Source organism: Molossus molossus, unplaced genomic scaffold, assembly GCF_014108415.1.
Source record: "Molossus molossus isolate mMolMol1 unplaced genomic scaffold, mMolMol1.p scaffold_m16_p_5, whole genome shotgun sequence".
NCBI classification, from domain to species: Eukaryota; Metazoa; Chordata; class Mammalia; order Chiroptera; family Molossidae; genus Molossus; species Molossus molossus.
In genome coordinates this window covers 79822747-79845139 of record NW_023425388.1, presented here as the reverse complement: position 1 = coordinate 79845139, position 22393 = coordinate 79822747, and the positions used below count along the sequence as shown (strand labels likewise).

At 36.8% G+C, this 22393-nt stretch overlaps 1 protein-coding gene and 1 pseudogene across 3 annotated transcripts in view; one reads left to right on the top strand and one right to left on the bottom strand.

Moving 5' to 3' along the window:
• The window catches only part of CBLB (Cbl proto-oncogene B), a 206311-nt gene that overhangs the window by 10449 nt on the left and 173469 nt on the right, over positions 1-22393 (bottom strand). For all 3 annotated transcript variants that reach the window (XM_036242657.1, XM_036242658.1, XM_036242656.1), the window contains 5 exons: positions 19933-20079; positions 16750-16847; positions 16503-16634; positions 13592-13732; positions 3353-3472 (listed from right to left, as the gene is read on the bottom strand). In XM_036242657.1, the coding sequence (XP_036098550.1) occupies positions 3353-3472; positions 13592-13732; positions 16503-16634; positions 16750-16847; positions 19933-20079 (638 nt within the window). The remainder of the gene's footprint in view (positions 1-3352; positions 3473-13591; positions 13733-16502; positions 16635-16749; positions 16848-19932; positions 20080-22393) is intronic.
• On the top strand, positions 11153-11567 carry LOC118617572 (annotated as a pseudogene).

Genomic DNA, 22393 nt, shown 5'->3' with positions numbered 1-22393 from the left:
AACAAGACAGGGATGTCCACTTTTGCCACTCTTATTTAACATTGTACTGGAAGTCTTAGCCACAGCAATCAGACAAGAAGAAAAAATAAAAAGGATCCAAATTGGAAAGGAGGAAATGAAACTGTCATTATTTGCAGATGACATGATATTGTACATAGAAAACCCTAAAGACTCCATCAAAAATCTATTAGACTTAATAAATGAATTTGGCAAAGTAGCAGGATACAAAATTAACGTCAAGAAATCGACGGCATTCTTGTACATCAATGATGAACTCACAGAAAGAGAAACTGAAAAAACAATCCCATTTACCATCGCGCCAAAAAAAATACGATAAATAGGAATAAACTTAACCAAAGAAGTAAAGGACCTATTTGCAGAAAACCACAGGTCATTGAAAAAAGAAATAGAGGAAGATATAAAAAAGTGGAAGCACATACCCTGTTCATGGATTGGAAGAAGTAACATCATTAAAATGTCCATACTACCCAAAGCAATCTATAGATTCAATGCAATCCCCATCAAAATACCAACGATATATTTCATAGAACTAGAACAAATACTTCCAAAGTTCATATGGAACCAAAAAAGACCCTGAATAGCCACAGCAATCTTGAAAAAGAAGAACAAAGTAGGTGGGATCACAATACCAGATATCAGGTTATACTACAAAGCGACTGTAACCAAAACAGCCTGGTACTGGCACAAGAACAGGCATATAGACCAGTGGAACAGAACTGAAAACCCAGAAATGGACCCAAGGCAATACGCTCAATTAATATTTGACAAAGATGGCAAGAGCATACAGTGGAGTAAAGACAGCCTCTTTAATAAATGGTGTTGGGAAAATTGGACAGCTACATGCAAAAAAATGAAACTAGACCATCAACTTACACCATACACAAAAATAAACTCGAAATGGATAAAAGACTTAAATGTGACCCGTGAATCCATAAATATTCTAGAAGAAAATGTAGGCAACAAAATTTCGGACATCATACGGAGCAGAATTTTCACTGATACATCACCTAAGGCAACAGAAATAAAGGAGAAAATGAACACATAGGACTACATCAAACTAAAAAGCTTCTGCACAGCAAAAGATACAATCATCAAAATGGAAAGGCAACCCACTGTATGGGAGAACATCATTGCCAATGATGTATCAGATAAGGGGTTAATCTCCAATATATATAGAGTGCTCATACAACTCCACAAAAGGAAGACAAAGAACTCAATTAAAAAATGGGCAGAGGAGCTGAATAGACACCTCTCCAAACAGGACATACAAATGGCCAAAAGACATATGAAGAAATGCTCAACATCACTAATCATCAGAGAGATGCAAATTAAAACAACAATGAGGTATCACCTCACACCTGTCAGAATGGCCACCATCAACAAATCATCAAACAACAACTGTTGGCGAGGGTGTGGAGAAAAGGTAACTCTAATACACTGCTGGTGGGAATGCAGACTGGTGCAGCCACTATGGAAAACAATATGGCGCTACCTCAAAAAATTAAAAATTGAACTTCCATTTGACCCAGTGATCCCACTGCTGGGAATATACCCTAAGAAGCCTGAAACACCAATCAGGAAGACTATATGTACCCCCATGTTCATAGCAGCACTATTTACAATAGCTAAGATCTGGAAACAGCCCAAGTGTCCACCAGTAGACAAATGGATAAAAAAGCTGTGGTACATATACACAATGGAGTACTATGCAGCAGTAAGAAAGAAAGATCTCTTATCCTTTGAGACGACATGGAGGGACCTGGAAAGTATTATCCTAAGTGAAAGAAGCCAAGCAGAAAAAGACAAATACCACATGATCTCACTTATATATGGAATATAATGAACATAACAGTCTGAGGAATACAGTAGACCCAGACACATGGAAGTAGGGCACAGACTGACATCCCTCAGAAGAGGGGTTGGGGGGGTGGGTGTGGGGGGTGGGAAGAGATAAACCACAGAACTTATATGCATGTATGCATGACCAATGGACATGGACAACTAAGCCGGGGACGGGGCGGAGGTGGGGTTGGGTGGGGGGTGCCAATGGGGTAAAAAGGTAAAATATCTGTAACAAAAAAATAAATAAAAATTCATATAAAAAAATAAATAAATAAAAATATTTTAAGATAAAAAAAAAAAAAAAAGATGTGCTTCCTTCTTTTACATAGTATCAGATATTGCTTCCCCTTAACTTTCACACTTTTCCATCCATCTGGACATCTATCCTTTCAACTGGAACTACTGTGCTTCATTGGCTACCCACGGATATAGCTGAAACCCTGGAAAACTAGAAGTGAACTGGTAAGAGAGCATGGGCAGAATTTGAAAAGGCTAATAAAAATTTCTATGTTCTCCTGAGTTTTATTCAAGTGTTGAAACTAGTAGAATTTCAGCATCTCCCATGCATATCCTCAAGTACATAAGAACTGGACTGATAATTCTTAAATCAACCATTACTTATTTTGATTCAGAAATTACAGAATATAGGATTATGACTAATAAACCTGTGAACTGAGATTTGAGCTGAAAAACTTCTGATGTTTATAATGAGACAAAAATATTAATATTGCTCAAAAATATGGTTTGATTTACTAAAATGGTCTATCCTTCTACATACATAATAGCTGTCAGTGGAGCACTGCTTAGTAGCTCTAAATAAGCTATGAAAGTTAATAGTTTGGTGCTAATATTCTAAAAGTGGAGAAATAAGAGAATGCGTCATTACAACGTATACAGAGATTTCTCATGTCTGGTAAGACAAAACAAACACGAGAGAATGAATAGATTTGCACCAGAGAACACACCTGACTGACTGAAGATGATGATATAGCTTTGTTACAGATGTTTCTCCTTTTTCCCCCTAGACACCCTCCTCCCCAAACCCCACCCCCAGCATTGTTTGTCCATTGGTTATGCATACAAGTTCTTTGGTTTATCTCATCCCTCTCCTCTGAGGTTTGTCTGAACCATATTTCTTTCTATTTCTTTGGGTCTGTTTTGTTCATTATATTTCACAAATAAGTAAGATCATATGGTATTTGTCTTTCTCTGATTGGCTTATTTCGCTTTGCATAATACTCTTGAGGTCCCTCCATGTTATCTCAAAGGATAAGAGATCTCTCTTGCAGCTGCACAGCATCCCATTCTGTATATATACTACAGATTTTTTTTTATCCACTCATGTATTCATGGACTTATACAAGCTTTATAAGCAACTTGCAAATGTGATAATACTTTCTTAGTCTAGCAGTGCTCATTAAATTGTATAATGAATAAAAAGGTACTCTGAAAGCACTACATAACAGAAGGTATTATTACTACTACTCACCTGAAGATGAAGGAAGCTGATCGTAATCCTGCGATGTCCTATTGGATTTGACATTTTCACCGGGCAGTCTCCTTGCAGGAGGCAAAGGAACTTGGCTACTTGCTGGATCAAAAAAGGGATCTTAAAAAATCAAGATAATTTTCAAATCAGAATGACTGTCTCTGCTGATTGAAAAAAAAAATTCTAGAAATTGTAAAGATCCCAGTTTTAAAAAATAAATTAGAAAACTAATTTCATGACATACTACCAACGTTATTACCAATTTTTAATCTATCACCATATTTTCTTTTTATTATTTGCTAAAATATGCTTTGCTCATTTATTCCTAGATAACAAAGGCTACCGATTTTATATTTTTCAGACCTTGTTGATAAAACTGCTTCAAATTTTAATTTTCTGTCCCAAACTTTCCTGTACAATGAATAGTGTTATAAGAGTATTTGAAATCAGTTAATCACTTTAAGTAGTAGACAATCTGTAAAATGGTCATTACATTTGCAACCATGAGGACTAAATGAATATATGTATGTGAAATCTGCTTTTTAAACACCACCAATCGGCATCCTATGTTAAAAACCACCGTCGATAATTGGCTCACTGAACAGTAAATGTTACTAAGGTTTGAACATATAGTAAAATGCAATTTTCATTAAACTACCTTGGCAGTCAGAGAGAGGGCATCTGAAATAGTGTAAAAATATAAATTGTAGACAAATTAAAAGGTACTACTTCTAATGACATTTATTAACTGGAATTAAAGGCAGAAAGAGATTTTGTCAATGCTCCTATATCAAACGGTGAGGACCATAAACTTCACTGGTTTAAAGGGAGCAGTACATGGGTTTGAATCCACAGAACGAACTCCTGTTTGGAGAGGATGGACATGACCTCTGTGATCTGTGGCGCGCTGCCCACTGCTTTAGCTACCGCTGCCATCACAGGTCATCTGTCCCCTCTCTCATTACTTATTGTGATGTCTGCCAGGATCTCCAAAGGTGCTAAGTTCTTTTGAGGTCAGGGACCTTATCTTATTCATCCTGTTTGAATTTTCTCTCCTAACACAAACACAGTTCTCCAAGAACACTGCCTAGCAAATAGCCTGGACTTCATAAATATTTACTTTGAACTACAAAAAGTAAATACACGCAGATTGATTTTTTTCAGAAATTCAAAATCAAACCCACGAATTTCACTGACAAATTTGTGAAATTTGAATTGCTGACATTAGGTTTATAATATTTACAATTTTAGCCTTATTATATTTCATTGTTTGAACTTCCATCTGAGTTTTGCCATTAAGAATATATGCCCTGGCCGGTTTGATTCAGAGGTTGGAGCATCGGCCTGTGGACCAGAGTCCCGGGTTTGGTTCCCCCAGGGGCACGTACCAAAAAAAAAAAAGAATATTTAAGAGTTTGATTACTTTAAGACGATAATGCATGCTGGTTTATACCAATTTTTGAATAGATAATATAAGGCAAGAGTTGAAGTCATTGATTATATTCCCCCTATTTGAGTACAATAATTATCCCCAACTTTGCTGGAGACTTGACCTAAGCAAGGCTACTTCACTTGCTTTCATTAATTTCAAGATTTAAAATGAGTCTTAGATTTTGAGCTTTAAATATTTAAAGAGTCAGTGGTTCAGCCTCATTAATTTTGCTGAAATATTTTAGGAAGATAAATCAAATTCCATGCAATAAATGTTAATCTTTGATTAGGAAGAATAACCAAGGGAACCAAGTAAGGAAATTTCCCATGGATTTAGATTTAGTCAATAAAATTTACTTTCAATTCTTGTGCAATCTAAAACATCACTGATATAACGGGTTAGAGGAAAGATGATCTTTTATAATACATATACATTTCTGCATTTCCTTAGGGGTAATTTATAGGTTTCTCAGATATGTTATTTCTAATCATCTATTTATTTAAGGCTAAACAGTATATTCTGAATACATTGCAGAGTCATAGACTACAAAATATAAAACTGTATGATCTTGTTCCATTACACTTTTTCACTTAAAAACCCACTAGATATACTAGTAATGTTACCATAAAGAAATTATTTACAGTTCGGCTCTGAGGCACTGTCATGCTCTGTTACACTTTTATACAAGGTGTAAAGTTGGAAGCATTCTTGCATCAATGGGAAAAGATACACAACACAATTACTACAGAGAGGACAATAATTAACTGTCTCCTGATAAGGAAAAATTGAAAAGCAATAAAGTTTTTAAAAATAACTCTCTAGAAACTAATTACAGTAAAATTTTATATCCACACTTAGGATTAAAATGTACAAATTGAAAATACCACAGCGAATGTACCACTATAGAGTAATAAATGTTCGAGAAATGAGAATAAACATGATGGGATTAATCTGATCTGAAAAGCAAAGTACTTACTGCCTGCAATTTACAGTATGCAATGCTAAATTTAATCATTTTAAAGATTATAAAAAAAGTAAGGAAAAACTAGAAGGAAAAGGTTTGCAAATGGTAGAAGTGGGAAAGACTCTGGTAAAGATGGCCAAGTCGGTCAACACTGACTGTGCTCGCCTCCTACAACCACATCAAACTTATAACTAAATTACACAACAGCCATCATTCAGAACCACCTGACATCTAGCTCACCAGAAGTCCTATAACTAAGGATATAAAAGAGCCATGTAGAGACTGGTAGGAGGGGATACCTCTGGGGGGCAAGGGGTCCCACCCCACACTGAGCTCCCCAAACCAGTGCTCCAGTGCCAGGAAGAGGAGTCCCCATAACATCTGGCTGTAAAAACCAGTGGGGACTGGATCTGAGTGAGAGGGAGGGCTGCTGGAGAACTCAGTGCTGCAGGTCTCAAAGGGCTCAAGCACAAACTCGCTTACAAACTCACCTCATTCTGAGCCCCAGTGCAGAGGCAGCAGCTCAAAACATGCCAGGGACATATAGGGAGAAACTGAATCGACTGGTGCCAGGGCTGGATGGGCAAGGGTTGGGACAGCTCTCTTCAGGGTCAGAAGTGCTAGCAGGTGCCATTGCATTTTTGTTGAGCACTCCCCCTACCCAGCCATCCTGGCCCACGTGGGTGCCAAATATGAGATCTCAATTAACCTGGCGAACTCTATATGCCCCACCTTGGTAACTCCTGAGACCCTGCTTCATTCTACCAGCATGCCTGGCTGAACCTCTTCCTGTGGCTCCTCCACATAAGCAGCCTGTGCCACAGACACTCCTAAAACCTCCGAAAGGTCCACAAAAAAAGCAGTGAGATTTTGTGTGCCTAGTACCTCTTGCTAAGCTACCCCAAGAAGGCATGATCAGTGCCCAGTCTCAACTTGGCAATGTAACTCCCATTAGGTAGCCCCAAGCTTGACATAAGTCTTGGCTTGGAATGTAGCCACACCTAAGTGGCCACAAACACAGCACAAGTGGCAGCTGGCCTCAACTCACATTGTGGTGCCCAACACTACTGGTTGTCATCCTTGGTTTGAAATAGCCTCTCTCCAGAACCTCCAAGCCCAGCACAGTGAAAACCAATCACAGATCTATCGCTTTGTAGCTCCTACCAGATGATCCCAAGCCAGCAATAAGCAGTAGATGAACCTGTCCTGCACTGCAGCCCCACCCAACCAGCTTCAAAAATGACAAAACTGAAAGGCAGACTTGGCTGGCACTAGAGCCCCACCACAGTGACTCCTCTTTGTGGGTCAGACCCTGCACAACAGCTCATCAGCTACAGTCATGACCAGCCCTCAGACCCAGTCAGCCTGAAGGTCAAACCTGTCCACTGACATGAAAACAGTAATCTAACCCTGGCTGGGTGGCTCAGTTGATTGGAGCATTGTCCTGTACACCCTTAGTTGTGGGTTCAGGGCATGTACAGGGCATGACTGATGTTTCTCTCTCATACAGTGATGTTTCTCTTTCTCCTTCTCTCAAAAAAAAAAATCAATAAAAACTTATCCTCGGTCAGAATTTAAAAAAATAAAAAACAGTAATCAGGGCTCAAGTACAACAGGAAGGCACACACAACCCATACAAGGGACATCTTGGGAGCACCCAGCTCAGGTGATGAGGGAGACTGCACCACTGGGTCCTACAGGACAGCTACAGAAGGCCACACTACAAAGACTGGGAGATGAAGCAGCTCTACCTAATATATAGAAACAAAAACACAGGGACTTAGCCAGAATCAGGACATGAAGAAACATGTCTCAAAAGAACAGGACAAAACTATAGAAAATGAACTAAATGAAATGGAGACAAGCAATCTATCAGATGCAGAGTTCAAAACACTGGTTATAAGGATGCCCAATGAATGTAGGTGAAGAATAGATGAACTCAGTGAGAATTTTAACAGTGAGGTGGGAAAGGTAAAAATAAGATAGGAAAAAAAAAGTCAGAAATGAAGAATACAGTGACTGAAATGAAATATATATTATAGGGAATCAACAAATTAGATGAAGCAGAGGATCAAATCTGTCATCTGGAAGACAAGGTAGCGAAAAACACTCCATCAGAACAGCATAAAGAAAAATATATATATTTTAAATGAGGATAGTTTAAGGGACCTCTGGGACAACATCAATTATAACAATGTTTGCATCAAAGAGGTACTGGAAGAAGAGAAAGAGCAAGGGATTTAAAAACTATTTGAAGAAATAGTGACCAAAAACTTCCCTAATCTAACAAGGGAAACAGACATACAAATCCAGGAAACACAGAGAGCCCCAAACGGATGAACCTAAAGAGGCCCACACCAAGACACATCATAATTAAAATGCCAAATGTTAAAGACACAGAATCATAAAAGCAGCAAGAGAAAAGCAGTTAATTACATAAAAGGGAGCTCCCATTAGACAATCATCTTGTTTTTTTCCCAAAAGAAACTTTGTAGGCCCAAAGGGAATGGCATGAAATATTCAGTGATGAAAAAGCAAGGACCTACAAAAAAGATTGCTCTACCCGGCAAGGCTTTCATTTAGAATCAAAGGAGCAATAAAGAGTTTCCCAGACAAGAAAAAGCTAAAGGAGTTCATCACCTCTAAATCGGTATTATAAGAAATGTTAAGGGACTTCTTTAAGTAGAAAAAAGAAAAACTACGAATAAAGTATAGGAAAGAAAACAGTTCTCAGTGACAAAGGCAAATACTTAGGAAAAGCCATGGATCAAATGATTATAAAGCTTGTACAAACATTAAATGATATAGTAAGATTATGTGTAATTACAACAATAAATTAAGGGATATACACAGACACATACACAAAAGAAGAAAATAATGACAAAAGCATGTAGGGATGAGTAAAAATGACAGTGATTTTAGAATGCATTTAAACTTAAGCAACCATAAACTTAAAATAGACTGCTATAAACATAGCTTGGTATGTATGAAGCACATGGTAACTACAAACCAAAAATCTACAAGAGATATACAAGAAATAAAGAGAAAGAATCCAAATACAACACTATGGAAAGTCATCAACATACAAGAGAGAAGAGCAAGAGAATATAAAAGGAACTGAGAAAACTACAAAAAAACCAACAGAAAACAATAAAATGGCAGTATCAACATAACTATCAATAATTAATTTAAATGTAAGTAGACTAAATACTCCAATCAAAAGACATAGTGTGGGTGAATGGATAATATAACAAGACCCATACATATGCTGCCTACAAGGGACCCACTTCAGATTGAAAGATACAAATAGAATGAAAGTAAAGAGATGGAAAGAGCTATTTCTTGCAATTGGAAATGAAAAAGCTGGGATACCGATAATTATATCAGACAAAATAAACTTTAAAACAAGGGCTGTAACAAGAGACAAAAAAAAGGCATTCCATAATGATAAAGAGATTAATTCAACAAAAAGGTGTAACTCTTGTGAACTTCTACGAATGTAAAATAGTTGCATCTAAGTATATAGTAAATATAAAGAAGATGAAGGGAGATATCAACAGTAATAAAGTAATAGTAATGGACTTAAACATCCCATTGATGTCAATAGATAGTCATCCGCACAGAAAATCTACAAGGAAACAGTGGCCTTAAATGACACATCATACCAGAGGACTTAACTAATATTTTTAGGACACTTCACCCAAAATCATAATATACATTCTTTTTAAGTGCACACAGAACATTTTCCAGGATAGATCAAATGTTAAGCCTCAATATAAGTCTCAATAAATTGAAGACTTAAGTCCAATGAAGCATCTTCTATCACAGTGGTATGCAACTAGAAATCAATTACAAGAAAAAACCTGAAAAACACAAATATGTGGAAAATAAATAATATGTTACTAAGCAGTGAATAACATGCTGCTAAACAATGAGATCAAGGAATAAATCAAAAGATACCTGGAGACAGATGAAAATACAATAACCCCAAACTCTATGGAACACAGCCAAAGTAGTTTCTAAGAGGGAAATATATAGCAATATAGGCCTACCTCAGGAAACATGAACAATCTCAAATAAACAATCCAACATTACAACTGAAGGAACTAGAAAAGGATGAACAAACAAAGCCCAAAGTGAGTAGAAGGAAGGAAATAACAAAGAGTACAGTGGAAATAATTTAAAGAGTCTAAAAAGAAAACCAATATAAAGAGGTTTGAAAAGACTAATAAAATCGATAAACTTTTAACCAGACTCACTAAGAAAAGGAGAGAAGACCCAAATAAATAACATCAGAATTGAGAAAGGTGACAACAGACACTACAGAAATACAGAGGATTATGAGAAAAGACTGAGGTTATATTCCAACAAATTGGACAACCTGGAAGAAACAAATTCCTAGAAAAGTACAATCCTCGAAGACAGAAAAATCTATGCAGACTGATATCTACTATGAAATCAGTGATCTAGAAACTCCCTACAATTAAAAACCTGAATGACTTGTGAGCTTCACAGGTAAATTTTCCAAACTTACAAAAAATAAAATAATATTAATTCCCGTCCTTCCCAAACTATTCCAAAAAAAAAAACAAAAAAAAAAAACTGAAGAGAAAGGAAGGCTCCCAAACTCATTTAGGAGACCAGAATTACCCTGATACCAAAACCAGACAAAGACCCTTCAAAAAATATATAAGCCAATTATCCCAGAAGAACATAGATGAAAAAATCTTCAATAAACTATTAGCTAACCAAATTCAGCAATACATTGAAAGGACCATACGCCATGATCAACTGAGATATGTTCCTGGGATACAAGGGAGTTCAGATAGATTCGCAAGTCAATTAACATGATAAACCACATAAAAACGAAGGACAAAACTTATAAGATCATATTGACTGATGTAGAAAAAAGCTTTTGACAAAATACAACATTCTTTCATGACAAAAACTCTCAGCAAAGTGGGGATAAAGGGAACATACCTCAACATAATAAAGGTCAGGTATGACAAACACAGCTAACATCATACTCAAAGAGTTTTCTTTAAGATCAGGAACAAACAAGGATGCTTACTTTCACCACTTTTATTGGATGTCTTAGCTACAGCAATCAGAGAGTCAATCAATCAATTAATCAATAATTAGTATCTGAATTGGAAAGGAATAAGTAAAACTGCCATTATTTGCAGATGACATGATACTTTATATAGAGAACTCTAAAGATTACACACACACACACACACACACAAACTAGCAGAGTTAATAAATTTAGTAAAAAAGTAGAATTCAAAATTAAGATTCAGAAATTGGTTGCATTTTCATACACCAATGACAAAGTATCAGAAATAAAAATTAAGAAAACAATCCAATTTACAATTACATCAAAAAGAATAAAGTACTGCTCTTTCTCTCCAGGCAGGCGACGGAGGCGGCTTGTTCAGCAATGGCCAAAATTAAGGCTGGAGACCTCGTGGCAAGAAAAAGGAGGAGTTGCTCAAACAGCTGGACGACCTGAAGGTGGAGCTGTCCCAGCTGTGCTCACCAGTGACAGGCGGCGCGGCTTCCAAACTTTCTAAGATCCGAGTTGTTCGCCAATCTATTGCCCATGTTCTTACCATCATTAACCAGACTCAGAAAGAGAACCTCAGGAAATTCTACAAGGGCAAGAGTACAAACCCTTGGATCTGCAACCCAAGAAAACACACGCCATGTGCTACCAGCTCAACAAGCATGAAGAAAACCTGAAAACCAAGCAGCAGCAGCAGCGGAAGGAGTAACTATCCCCACTGCGGGAGTATGCGGTCAACACCTGTGCATCATGAGTCAATAAAGCACAAACTGGCTGACAAAAAAAAGAATAAAGTACCTAAGAATAAATTTAGCTAAGGAGGTAAAAGACCCGTTCTCAGAAAACTATAAGGCAACAAAGAACAAAACTGAAGAAAATAAAAATAAGTGGAAGCTTTACTATGCCCATGGATAGAAAGAATGGACATCATTCAAATGTCCATACTATCCAAAGCAATCTGTAGATTCAATGCAACTGCTATGAAAATACCAGTGGCATTTTTCACAGAACTGAAAAAAATAATCTTAAAATTTATATGGAACCACAAAAGATCTTGAATAGCCAAAGAAATCTTGAGAACAAAGATGGGGGTAATATGCTACCAGATACCAATCTATATACTACATGGCTATATAATCAAAACAGCATGGCACTGGCATAAAAACAGACATAAATCAATGGAACAGAATAAAGAGTCCAGAAATAAACTCATGCCTTTGTGATCAATTAATCTATGACAAAGGAAGCAAATATATACAGTGGGGTTAAAATAGTCTATTCAATAAATAGTATTGGGAAAACTACTTGCAAACAAATGAAACTGGACCACTTTCTTCACCATATATAAAAATAAACTCAAAATGGATTAAAGCCTTCAATGTAAGACCTAAAACCATAAAATCCCTTGAAGAAAACATAAGCAATGAACTTCATGACACTGAACTTAGCAATAATTTTTTTGAGTATGTCTCCTCAGGCTAGGGAAACAAAAGAAAAGCAAATAGGACTTCATCAAACTGAAAAGTTTCTGCACAGGGAAGGAAACCATCAACCTAGTGAAAAGACAACTTACTGAATAGCAATATATATTCACCAACAATATACTTGATAAGGAGTTAACAGCCAAAATATGTAAGAAATTCATATAATTCAACACACACACATACCAGATTTAAAACTGAGCAGAGGACCTGAAAGGAACCTAATCCTTCTTTCACAAATACTGTAATCGAAGACAACTGTAATAAATATCCAAGGTCTTCTCTTTCCTTGGTTAAACATCCTCAGTTCCTTTACCCTACGGTAGTTTACATGGTGTGGTCTGAATTCCCTTTCCTATCCTGGCTGCACACTTCTAGGACTATCCCTACCCAGTGCTTCTTAAAATTGAGCATGCATTAGAATCACCTGGAAGGCTTATGAAAACACAAATAGCTGGGTCTTACTCCCAGAGTTCCCGATTTAGTAAATCCTGGGTGAATCCCATGAATATGCATTTTAAAGATATCCCCAGGTGATGCTGATGCTGCTGGTCTGAAAACCACAATTTTAGAACCACTGCTCTAACCCCTCAATCTTTCAACACCCGAACACAGTGGTCTCCACAGCCCAGTGAGGGGAGGACCTCACCTCATTCATTCTGATTTGAACTCTGTGAGTTCAGCCTTCAAACAGCATAAGCTCCCTGGTGGCCACCATCATGGTAGTGCTTTATAGAGGTCACAGTCAACCAGTCCCTATGAATACTTTTCAATACTGTTCCTAATGATTCAAATTTGCTTTGTATTTTACTTTAGTTAACAAAACAATAAAATGAAAGTATTTCAGAAAAACTTATCAATGTTATAACAGTGTAGTTTACCAAAATATTATGTTCTTAAACAAAATTATGCCCCTAAAATATATGCATTAAAAAATGTAAAACTTACCAGAAAAAAATTACCGCACTCAGAATCAGAGACACGGTCTAAATTTTGTTCCCATCACTATTTGCCCAATCGTGGAGTCCTTCTGGTTCTCAGGGACACCTTTGTGACAAGGATGTTATCTGGACTGGATAATGTCTACAGCACTATTTCTAAATTCCATTATTCTTCATTGCTTTTGCCATTTGTGTAATCCTTTTGCAATTAAACCAACCAATTGACAAACAAACCTACCCAACTGCTCTTTTCCCCACCCAGGGAGATAGAAACCAATGAATTCCTTATTTGACAATATGATCTTAGAAATATTTTTGCATTAAATGAAAAGTTTCCCTTGGTTTTTGTCTCCTACCTGAGGGGAGAAGGAAAAGGTCCTGTCCTGAGGATGGTCGGCTGCTGGAGCCAGGAGGTTTCGAATGTTCGATGAGACTATGCCTTGCAGGAGGTGGGGGAGGTGGGAGGGACGGGGGGAGGGCATCCAAAGCACCTTCACCTGCATTTAAAGAAAGGTCAGTATCAACAGCAGAATCTCATCAGTCAAAACACAGTATCAGGCCAAGTAATGATTGATTTTTCTCTTGCTGCTTATAAAGAACTTCACCTACAGTGTTTATCCAGATGTTCACCAACTTTGACAATGGGAGTTAATTATTTTGTGAGGAGTCTGGAGAGCAGCAAGCCAGACACACAAACACACATGTGCATGCACTTTCTCTATCACCCAGGTCTTTCTATGCAAAGCAGCACTGCAGGTCATGAAACTGCTTATTATTCACCTATGAACGTTATAATATTAAGACACTAGGATTTAGAACTAAAAATTATTAAGTCACACCATCAAAACAGATTCTTTGTGTAACAGCCTCTAATTAAAAATCACACTATGCACAAAAAATGTCATGTCACAGAATAAATTTTAAAGTTTATTCCACTAGATTTTAATTTACTAAAGCTAATGTTCCATATATTTCACTGTCAAAATATACAGCAACTACACCTACAGGAGAAGATGATATTTTTCTTCTTATAAGATATCTCTAAAGAGGATCAATTAAATACAGAACTACCTTTGTGGTCCCAAAGCTAGTTACTCGTAGTTGTATATTTCCCCGTTTTAGTAACTGCAGAGCACTGTAGTACGCTTTTGCTAATTTTCCCCTTGCCACATATACTGTTCTACTCATACTTCCCTTATATTTATTCTTTAGAAAAAATAAAATAGCCCGGCCGGTGGGGCTCAGTGGTTGAGCATTGACCCATGCACCAAGAGGTCGCTGGTTTAATCCCAGTCAGGGCACATGCCCAGGTTGTGGGCCCCATCCCCAGTGGGGAGCATGCAGGAAGCGGCTAATCAATGTTCTCTCTCATCGATGTTTCTCTCTCTCTCTTCCCCTCTCCCTTCTTCTCTAAAATCAATAAAGAAAAAAATTTAAAAATAAAGTTGCAATGTATATATTTTTTTGTGAGCAATGTCAAATACTTTGTGCATGAAACAGCATATAAACAAACACCTACGTATTCCAGTAATAAAAACTCACATGTATTTAAATTTACTGACAAATATAAAGGTATACTTAAATAGTTTTACCATTCATCCAGCTTGCCCTGCAAAAAATACTGAAAATATTTTCTCTAATGATCATAAATATTTTTCTAACTTAAAATATTTAAAGGTGTAGGAGAGGCAGTTCTGCTATCACTCCAACCTGCAGCTACCTCCTCGATTATCTATCTTATTCATTAAATCCTTTCTCAGCCCCCAAGTGTCAGGCACCACGCCAACTACATAGGTAATGTGAAGATCAAAATCATAAGGCCCTGACCCAAGGAGCTTAGATTTCACAAGGAGATCTAAGAAAAGTGCACAAATCCTTTAAGATGGAAGTCCCATGGGTTCCACAGAGAGAGAGATTCATTTTCAGAAGGAAGAGAAATGAAGAAATTGGCATTAAGCAAGGTGTTACCAAGAACAAGAAGGGCTGGGCTATCAGTGGCTGAGAAGTATTTGTCAAATGGGAAGATAGTGTCTGCTAGACAGGGTAACAGTGAGAATAAATCATGAGATGCACACGAGGAAGGTGGGGTTAAAGACAGGTGGGAACATTTGTCTGCATTGTCTAATACAGCAGTCATAATCCACACACAGCTATTCAGTTTAAATTTCACTAAGCTTCAGTCTCACCATCACACATGTGAATCTATAGATCCCTCCCATCGCCACATGGCATGCTATTGGGCAGTGCGGACCTAGATCCTGAAGACTTGGGTAATAGGTCAAAAATCCGTGGACAGGAAGAAGGGAGAAAAACACTATGTAAAGGAGGAAGTTAGAAGACTTGTAGCTCATGGAGGTGAGAATAAAGCACTGAACTACAGAAAGAACAGGCGAGGTTTCAAATGTAAAACAAAGAACAGGCAAGTTCAAGACCCTGCAATAGAATAACTGGAAACACTGGTTGCTGGTGTTTGAGGAAAAAAAGGTTCATTTCACATTTCTGGTAGTCTAATAATTCAGATAAGCTTATAAATGGATCTTCAGCACACATCATTTTACATTACGGTGACTTGTTATTGTGAAGCCTTACTGTGTGTGAAGGTTCTAACTGTCTTCCTCTACAAATAGGGTAAGAAGCTTCCCACCTAGAATTAATAGATAAACACCGACAGCCAACTTGTACATACACGCCTGTGTGTACCTCCACACACGTTCACACACCAAACACACAACAGTATACTTCTTCATATTAAAATTTGAAACAAAGAAATTTAGATTCTTTGAATGTAGTTTTTGCAGTGATTATAAGACAGAATTTATTCTCAGCTCTCTACAATAAAATATATCATTTTCCATAACGTAACTAAGTGGGACTGGGCCATTTAAACGCTGAAAAAAACAGTACACATTCATTAAGGATTGTACTTAAAGAAAATCTCAGATGAACACTTCAAATCTACTAGAACACAGGTGCCTGAACAATGCTCTTGTAGGTTTCTTGTAGACTGCACTTAATACGAAGATACAACTTGATAAAACTCTGACTGACGGCCAGCTTTTTACATCACTGCTTCAGTCATCTGAGTGGAATGATGGCCACATGAACTGGAGTGCTACCATCATCAGCTGAAGAATCCATTCTAATTCAGACAGCTTCATAACCTAGTGAGTGTGCATTACACTGAACTCTGATTTCTGACCATTCAGATACGAAGTGCAAGAAGAGGCAGGGTGGCTCATTAGACACTTTTTTTTTAAAGGTTTCAACCTAATGGAGGGATGAGAAGATCATAATCAGAGGGCGTCCTGTTGAGCGAAGAACCATGCTTTGCATTGTCCCGAGCTGGAGGCCTGGCAGGTGGCAATGGCACTGCATCAGAAGCTGAATCAAAAACATCTCCTAGAGGAGAACACAAAACCTTAGTGTATTTTCAATTCAACATTGGTGTGGAATTTTGCCTTTAAATTCTGACCATTCAGATGTAGAACACAAAGAGAATATGTATTATACATACCCTTTAAATATATGCCTAACTCAGGGATGTTTGATTTCTTCATCTCTGAAGGTGTACCATGTGTTCCATTCAATATACAATGACCATTATCATAAGACCTAAAGCAGAGATCAGAGGATAAAAAGCATAAGGATAATCACTTTCCATTTAAAAGACATTTGGGAGGGTGACAGGAACTAGCAACCCAGCTCATACAATAAAGTTTGAAAATAAATGTAATTAAGTTGCTTTTCTGGAAAAAGTACAAGTAATGTTATCTAGATACTCTTACTCAAATATTTTTACAAAGCAGAAGTGTCCCACTGAAGACAATCTCTTTATCTTAAGTGAAACCAAGAATTACAATGTTCACAAAAATTGTTGCTACTTGAAACACATCTTTGAAATTAACATGTTTTGAAAGAGTTTACTAATATTTTGTCAAGTTTTTGAAGAAGAAAATGTAATAAAGCAAAAAGTATGTTAACAGCCCCAATGATTTCATTATATGTTGATGGTATTTAACATAGATTATTTCTGTAACTTAAGGTTTCCTTATAATAAACTAGAGCCCATCAGAGATGGAGAATTATTAGGTGACCAGTAACTGGCCAGTTTGGCTCAGTGGATGGAGCATCGGCCTGCGGACCAGAGGGTTCCGGGTTCGGTTCCCGCTAGGGGCACATACCAAAAAATAAAATAAAATAAAAAAATAAAATTCTCATAGGCATATTCAAAGCCCGAGAGGCTATTGTCTAACGTCGCCGCTGCTGTGAACAAAGCGCTGTCACTCTGAGTCTGTACAAAATGACTCCAGTGAAAGTCTTGGGTACACAACAAGCATTTTGATCTAGGTGTCTATAAAGGAAAATACTTACTAAAAAGTATTTTTGCTGTTGAAACCATACTATGCACACAGTGGATAAATCGGGGGTATGGGAAGCCAGCAGCCGGAAGAGGAGATACAGAGCATGGTCTGTCTTCAGAACATAGCCACGTAACAATGAACTCTGATCATCAACTTATTCTGCTCACAGAGAGCTATATAGAAAGCAGTTTATATTTTACTTTTCTCTAATTTACTCTGAATTCTTGGGGCAAAGTAGAAGTACATACATAATGGAGGAGATAGTGGATATTTGAATAGTTATTGCAAGAATGCTTCATCTGAAATTCATTTCCATTCTCTCTGGTGGCCACCTCTCTTCAAGGGGCCAGAGATACTTCATTTTAAAATAGTTAGCATGTATTGAATTTTCATAATAATGATGGATTTTTACTGAAACTGCATTGAATTATTTATGACTGTTTAACTTTTCCCACATATAGACAATTTACTTCTCCTGATGATCCAAAGGGTAGTGGGGAACAGAGGAGAAAGAACTGTTTAAGCTTGAAGAGTGCTTTGGAGAGGACACAAGAAGATACTTCATCCATCAGCTTCCAAGAACAAATTAGATAAAAAAGGCACTCCAATTAAGTTTAGGGATTATCAACATTTATTACTTCTCTATAACAGTACAGAGACGGTAATGGTGGTCATAATTTAAATTTATTTTCTAGATTTGGGAGGCCTGCCACCAAACAGTTCGTCCAATATAATGTGAAAAATAAAATTTAAAGTATTAAAATTATACTCCTCACTTATCCAGCAATGAAAAATAACGAGATACTATGTAGACAAAAAAAGCTCATCTTATTCCAGTTTTTAAAAAGTACATTTGTAAGAATCAAAAGCACTGAAAATTTTAAGTTTGTATTTGATGTAAAGTAATAACTTTTTGCTCTAATAAGAGAAGTAGAAATTTGCAAATGGCATCTCAGTTATTTCTTTGTCTTCTCAATGACACTATTTTAGCAACAAATGTCTTCAACACCAGCAATTAGCAATAAATACTTTGGTTCTTGCTTTGAAATATGAAGCCCTGGACTTCAGATTGTTAATAATCCCAGTTAATGACTCTGCAGAGCGTTGATAATTCTAACCAGGATCACTCATTAAGACAGATCTCTGGCTAAAAGGAAGATCTGCTTTTCTTTTCTAAGCATTGCATTTTCTACTCCAGTATGCTACTCCAAGAAATGCCTTAAAACATTTTTAGATTTCTCATCTGAAAAGGGAACACTACGCACATAAAATGCTTTCCGTTGATTGACTTGACCTCAAAAGGAAATGGAACACTAAGTACAGATGACACAGATGATTGAAGTGTTCAACGGCTCTGCTCTCTCAATCAAGAGACAATGGAAGGCAGAGGCTGGGCCACCAGCAGTTCCATGAACAGAACATATTTTATGTTCCCAGCATTGCTCCAGGGATGTATTTGCAGAAAGAAAACGGGGGATTAAAGAGTTTTTGAAATTGAGAATTCACTGAGTACCTCAGATACGCCTGTCTTAAAAAAAAAAAACAACAATAATATTGTATTATGGTTTACTACTTCAGTTATATGATTGCAGAATCATTCTTCTACCTAAAGGCAAGCCAGTATTTAAGTACCCCCCCATCCATTTTTAATAACCCTCACACACCTCAATGGAGCTGCTACGTCAGAGATCAAGAACGTCTCCATTAGAGTGAGAACAAATGACTGACAAGAGAAAACACTATGCCTCACATTCTTATTGGATCCAAGCACAAGTAAAATAGATAGTACCTGATAAAAAGCAGTGAAGAGAAAGAATTTTGGGGTGTTCTTTTTCATCAAGATCTGAGTAGAAGGAGGTAGCACATCGACATGGGAAATGAATATAAGTTATACTCATCTTTATGTCATGAAGAAAAATTCTAAGGATGGCTGGCATAATACCTTCGTTTCTAAGCACTAATTTTTCTTCATGAGATAAGTACTTAGAACTGATATAATGGATAATGATAGTTTATTGAAAAATTCAGGAATCAATCACCACCACAGGTACAGCAAAGTTTGTCAGAGCACAGTTTGTTCTTTGGACGAGCTGCGCAACCAAATGTCCCAGTAGACTTACCAGTCAACCAATTTAGTTAAATGACTTCCTGAAAAATCTGTATCTTTTAGTTTTTTTCTGCAAGTAACTTAGAAAACAGTATATAGAAAGAAGAGGCTTTGAGCAAGAAATCAAGAATTTTTAATAAACATATGATTTAATTGTTTATAGATAACCACTACAAATGATCATGTTTATGCAGATGAGAAGTGATTAAAAAGGTGCCCACATTCTTACCTAAGAGGAGGTTTTACATTATGACAATGAGATGGTTGTGAATTCAGGGAAACAGGATGGGATGAAGGAATCTTATATTCATCGTCATCTTCCTCCACTGGGTCTCTTGTTTTCTCTGAAAGAGAATTTGCTAATGGACCAGTACACCTACCAGAAGGGAAAAAAAAATCCAGTCTAGTATAAGCATAATAATTTAGAACAAGTAAGTCTGATGTGACATATTCAAATTAAAGGAGCTACTTTGTCATGTATTCCTTTTTCATTTACAAGGTAACATCAGAAGCCTGTTCTTATGTGAAATACAAATGAAAAAATTTTCAATCTTTTGTTAAGACTCTATTGATGAAATAAGAGGATTGTTATAATTTTAAATGGCATAGTACAAAAAACTAGTAACCTGTCAAATAAAATTATCTTGAAGTTGTAAGAGAAAATGCATACAATTATTCAAACCAAAGCTACTAAAATATTAACATTTTTGTCCCAATTTAACTTAAATCAGTACATTTGGTGATTACACACACACACATATATGTATATATATGCATGATAGTTTCATATATTAATTAAATTCTTATAGAAAGGACAAATTCTGTCTCTTGTGAATATTACCTATAGTTGAAAAAATAATTCAATTTAATTAAATGAAGCAATTCTTCCTCCTATGAAGTCATAATTCAGATTGTTAATGCCCCCCCAACAATAATTAAGAACTAAAATGATGGGAATAATTAGATAATGAGAGAACTAATTAAGATGTTGAGGTATACAGTACAATATTTTTCTGTGTTAAGTTTCCCAGATGAAAATGAGTAAAACAATCACTAAAAACAAAAAGTTTAAGCATTTCACTCATCCATGAGAGTAAATAAATAAAACAAAGCCAAGCAAATTGCTGTTTGTCACAGTTGTTGCTGCTGGAGCTTAGCAAGGGCTAATAAAAGAGAAAAATACCAAATTAAAAACGCACAAACCTATCCTGATCAACTTTAGGACAACCAGCCAGTTTGCAAGACAATGGAGATACATATGGGGCCAGAGCTTTTTGTCAATTATCATGAACCTCATGACAAATCTATTTCATTACATTAAAAAAAAATCTTTGTGACTGCAATTTTGAAGCACCTTCTGTAGAGGGAGCAAGAGGCCTTTGGTATATTAGCCATCAAGCAAGCCTGAAATAACTTTTTCATTTTGATCTCACTAGTCAGAATGAAAACAATTTTAAAGGCTTCCTTTGTGCCCATTACAAGAAGATGTTTCGAAAACCTGAAGATTTTCAAGTTTCAATGATATAACTGAGTCTCTAGGAAGTTCAAAGATGAAAAAAAAACTTCCTCTAAGATTTTTCAAAAGTGTATTTTTACCCATCTTTGGAGGCTTTTTCAATACTGATTTTGAATCTTGTTTGTTTGAGTGACCTTGGAATCAAACGACAGTGCATGGTGGGATGAAAGCACAGTGAGGCAGTCACAGAACACAGCCTGACAACCTCATTAATAAACTAGGGCTCACCCTTCCATGGGATAATCTTGGAAGATGTACATTCCAAATGAAGGCCGTGAGGTTATGGACTACACAGCGATGACTTGATTAGAGCAGGGATTTCAAACATTACTTTTACAAACTCTTATAAACATGAATATATCAATTTAGCTAACTCAAGGACCAGAACGGGTTCTATTAGCAAATGAAATGCGAAAAATATATATCCTTTCTCTGCCTTAATATACTTCCACTCATAATGAAACTTTTTCCTATGCAATTCCAATATATACTGTATGAAAGAATAAGACCTATTCACGAATAAAACTTAACAACTGCACCAATGTCAGGAATATTCTACTACCTGCCTGTTACAGGTTCCCTCCAAGGTTTAAGTGTTTAAAGAAGCACTGCATTATGAGACTAAAACAGATTATTTTGAAATCGTGTTTGTTGTGGCTGACCCTGTATTTCTCTTCAGTGATAAAGAATTTCATCTGGCCGGTGTGGCTCAGTGGCTGAGCATCGACCCATGCACCAAGAGGTTGCCAGTTTGATTCCTGGTCAAGGCACATGCCCAGGTTCCAGGGCCGATCCCCGGTGGGGGGCATGCAGGAGGCGGTCAATCAATGTTTTCTCTCATCGATGTTTCTCTCTCTCTCTCCCTCTCACTTCCTCTATCTCTAAAATCAATAAAGGGAAAAAAATTCTTTTTAAAGAATTTCACCTGTGGAATTTCCCCTCCTCTTTCTCTTTGCTGTGAATCAGCAGAGGGAGTATTTTTGAAGGAAACAAAAAACAAAGCAGGGAAGGCCAGGCACATGACAATGTAGGGTTCCAGGAAATCTCTGTCCATTCTCAATTTTGCTCTGAATCCAAAACTGCTCTAAAAATAATAAAGTCTTAATAAAAAATATAATGGAAGAGGAAGGTACAATTAAGATAAAGGAGTATACAAAATACCAACAGAGAAATC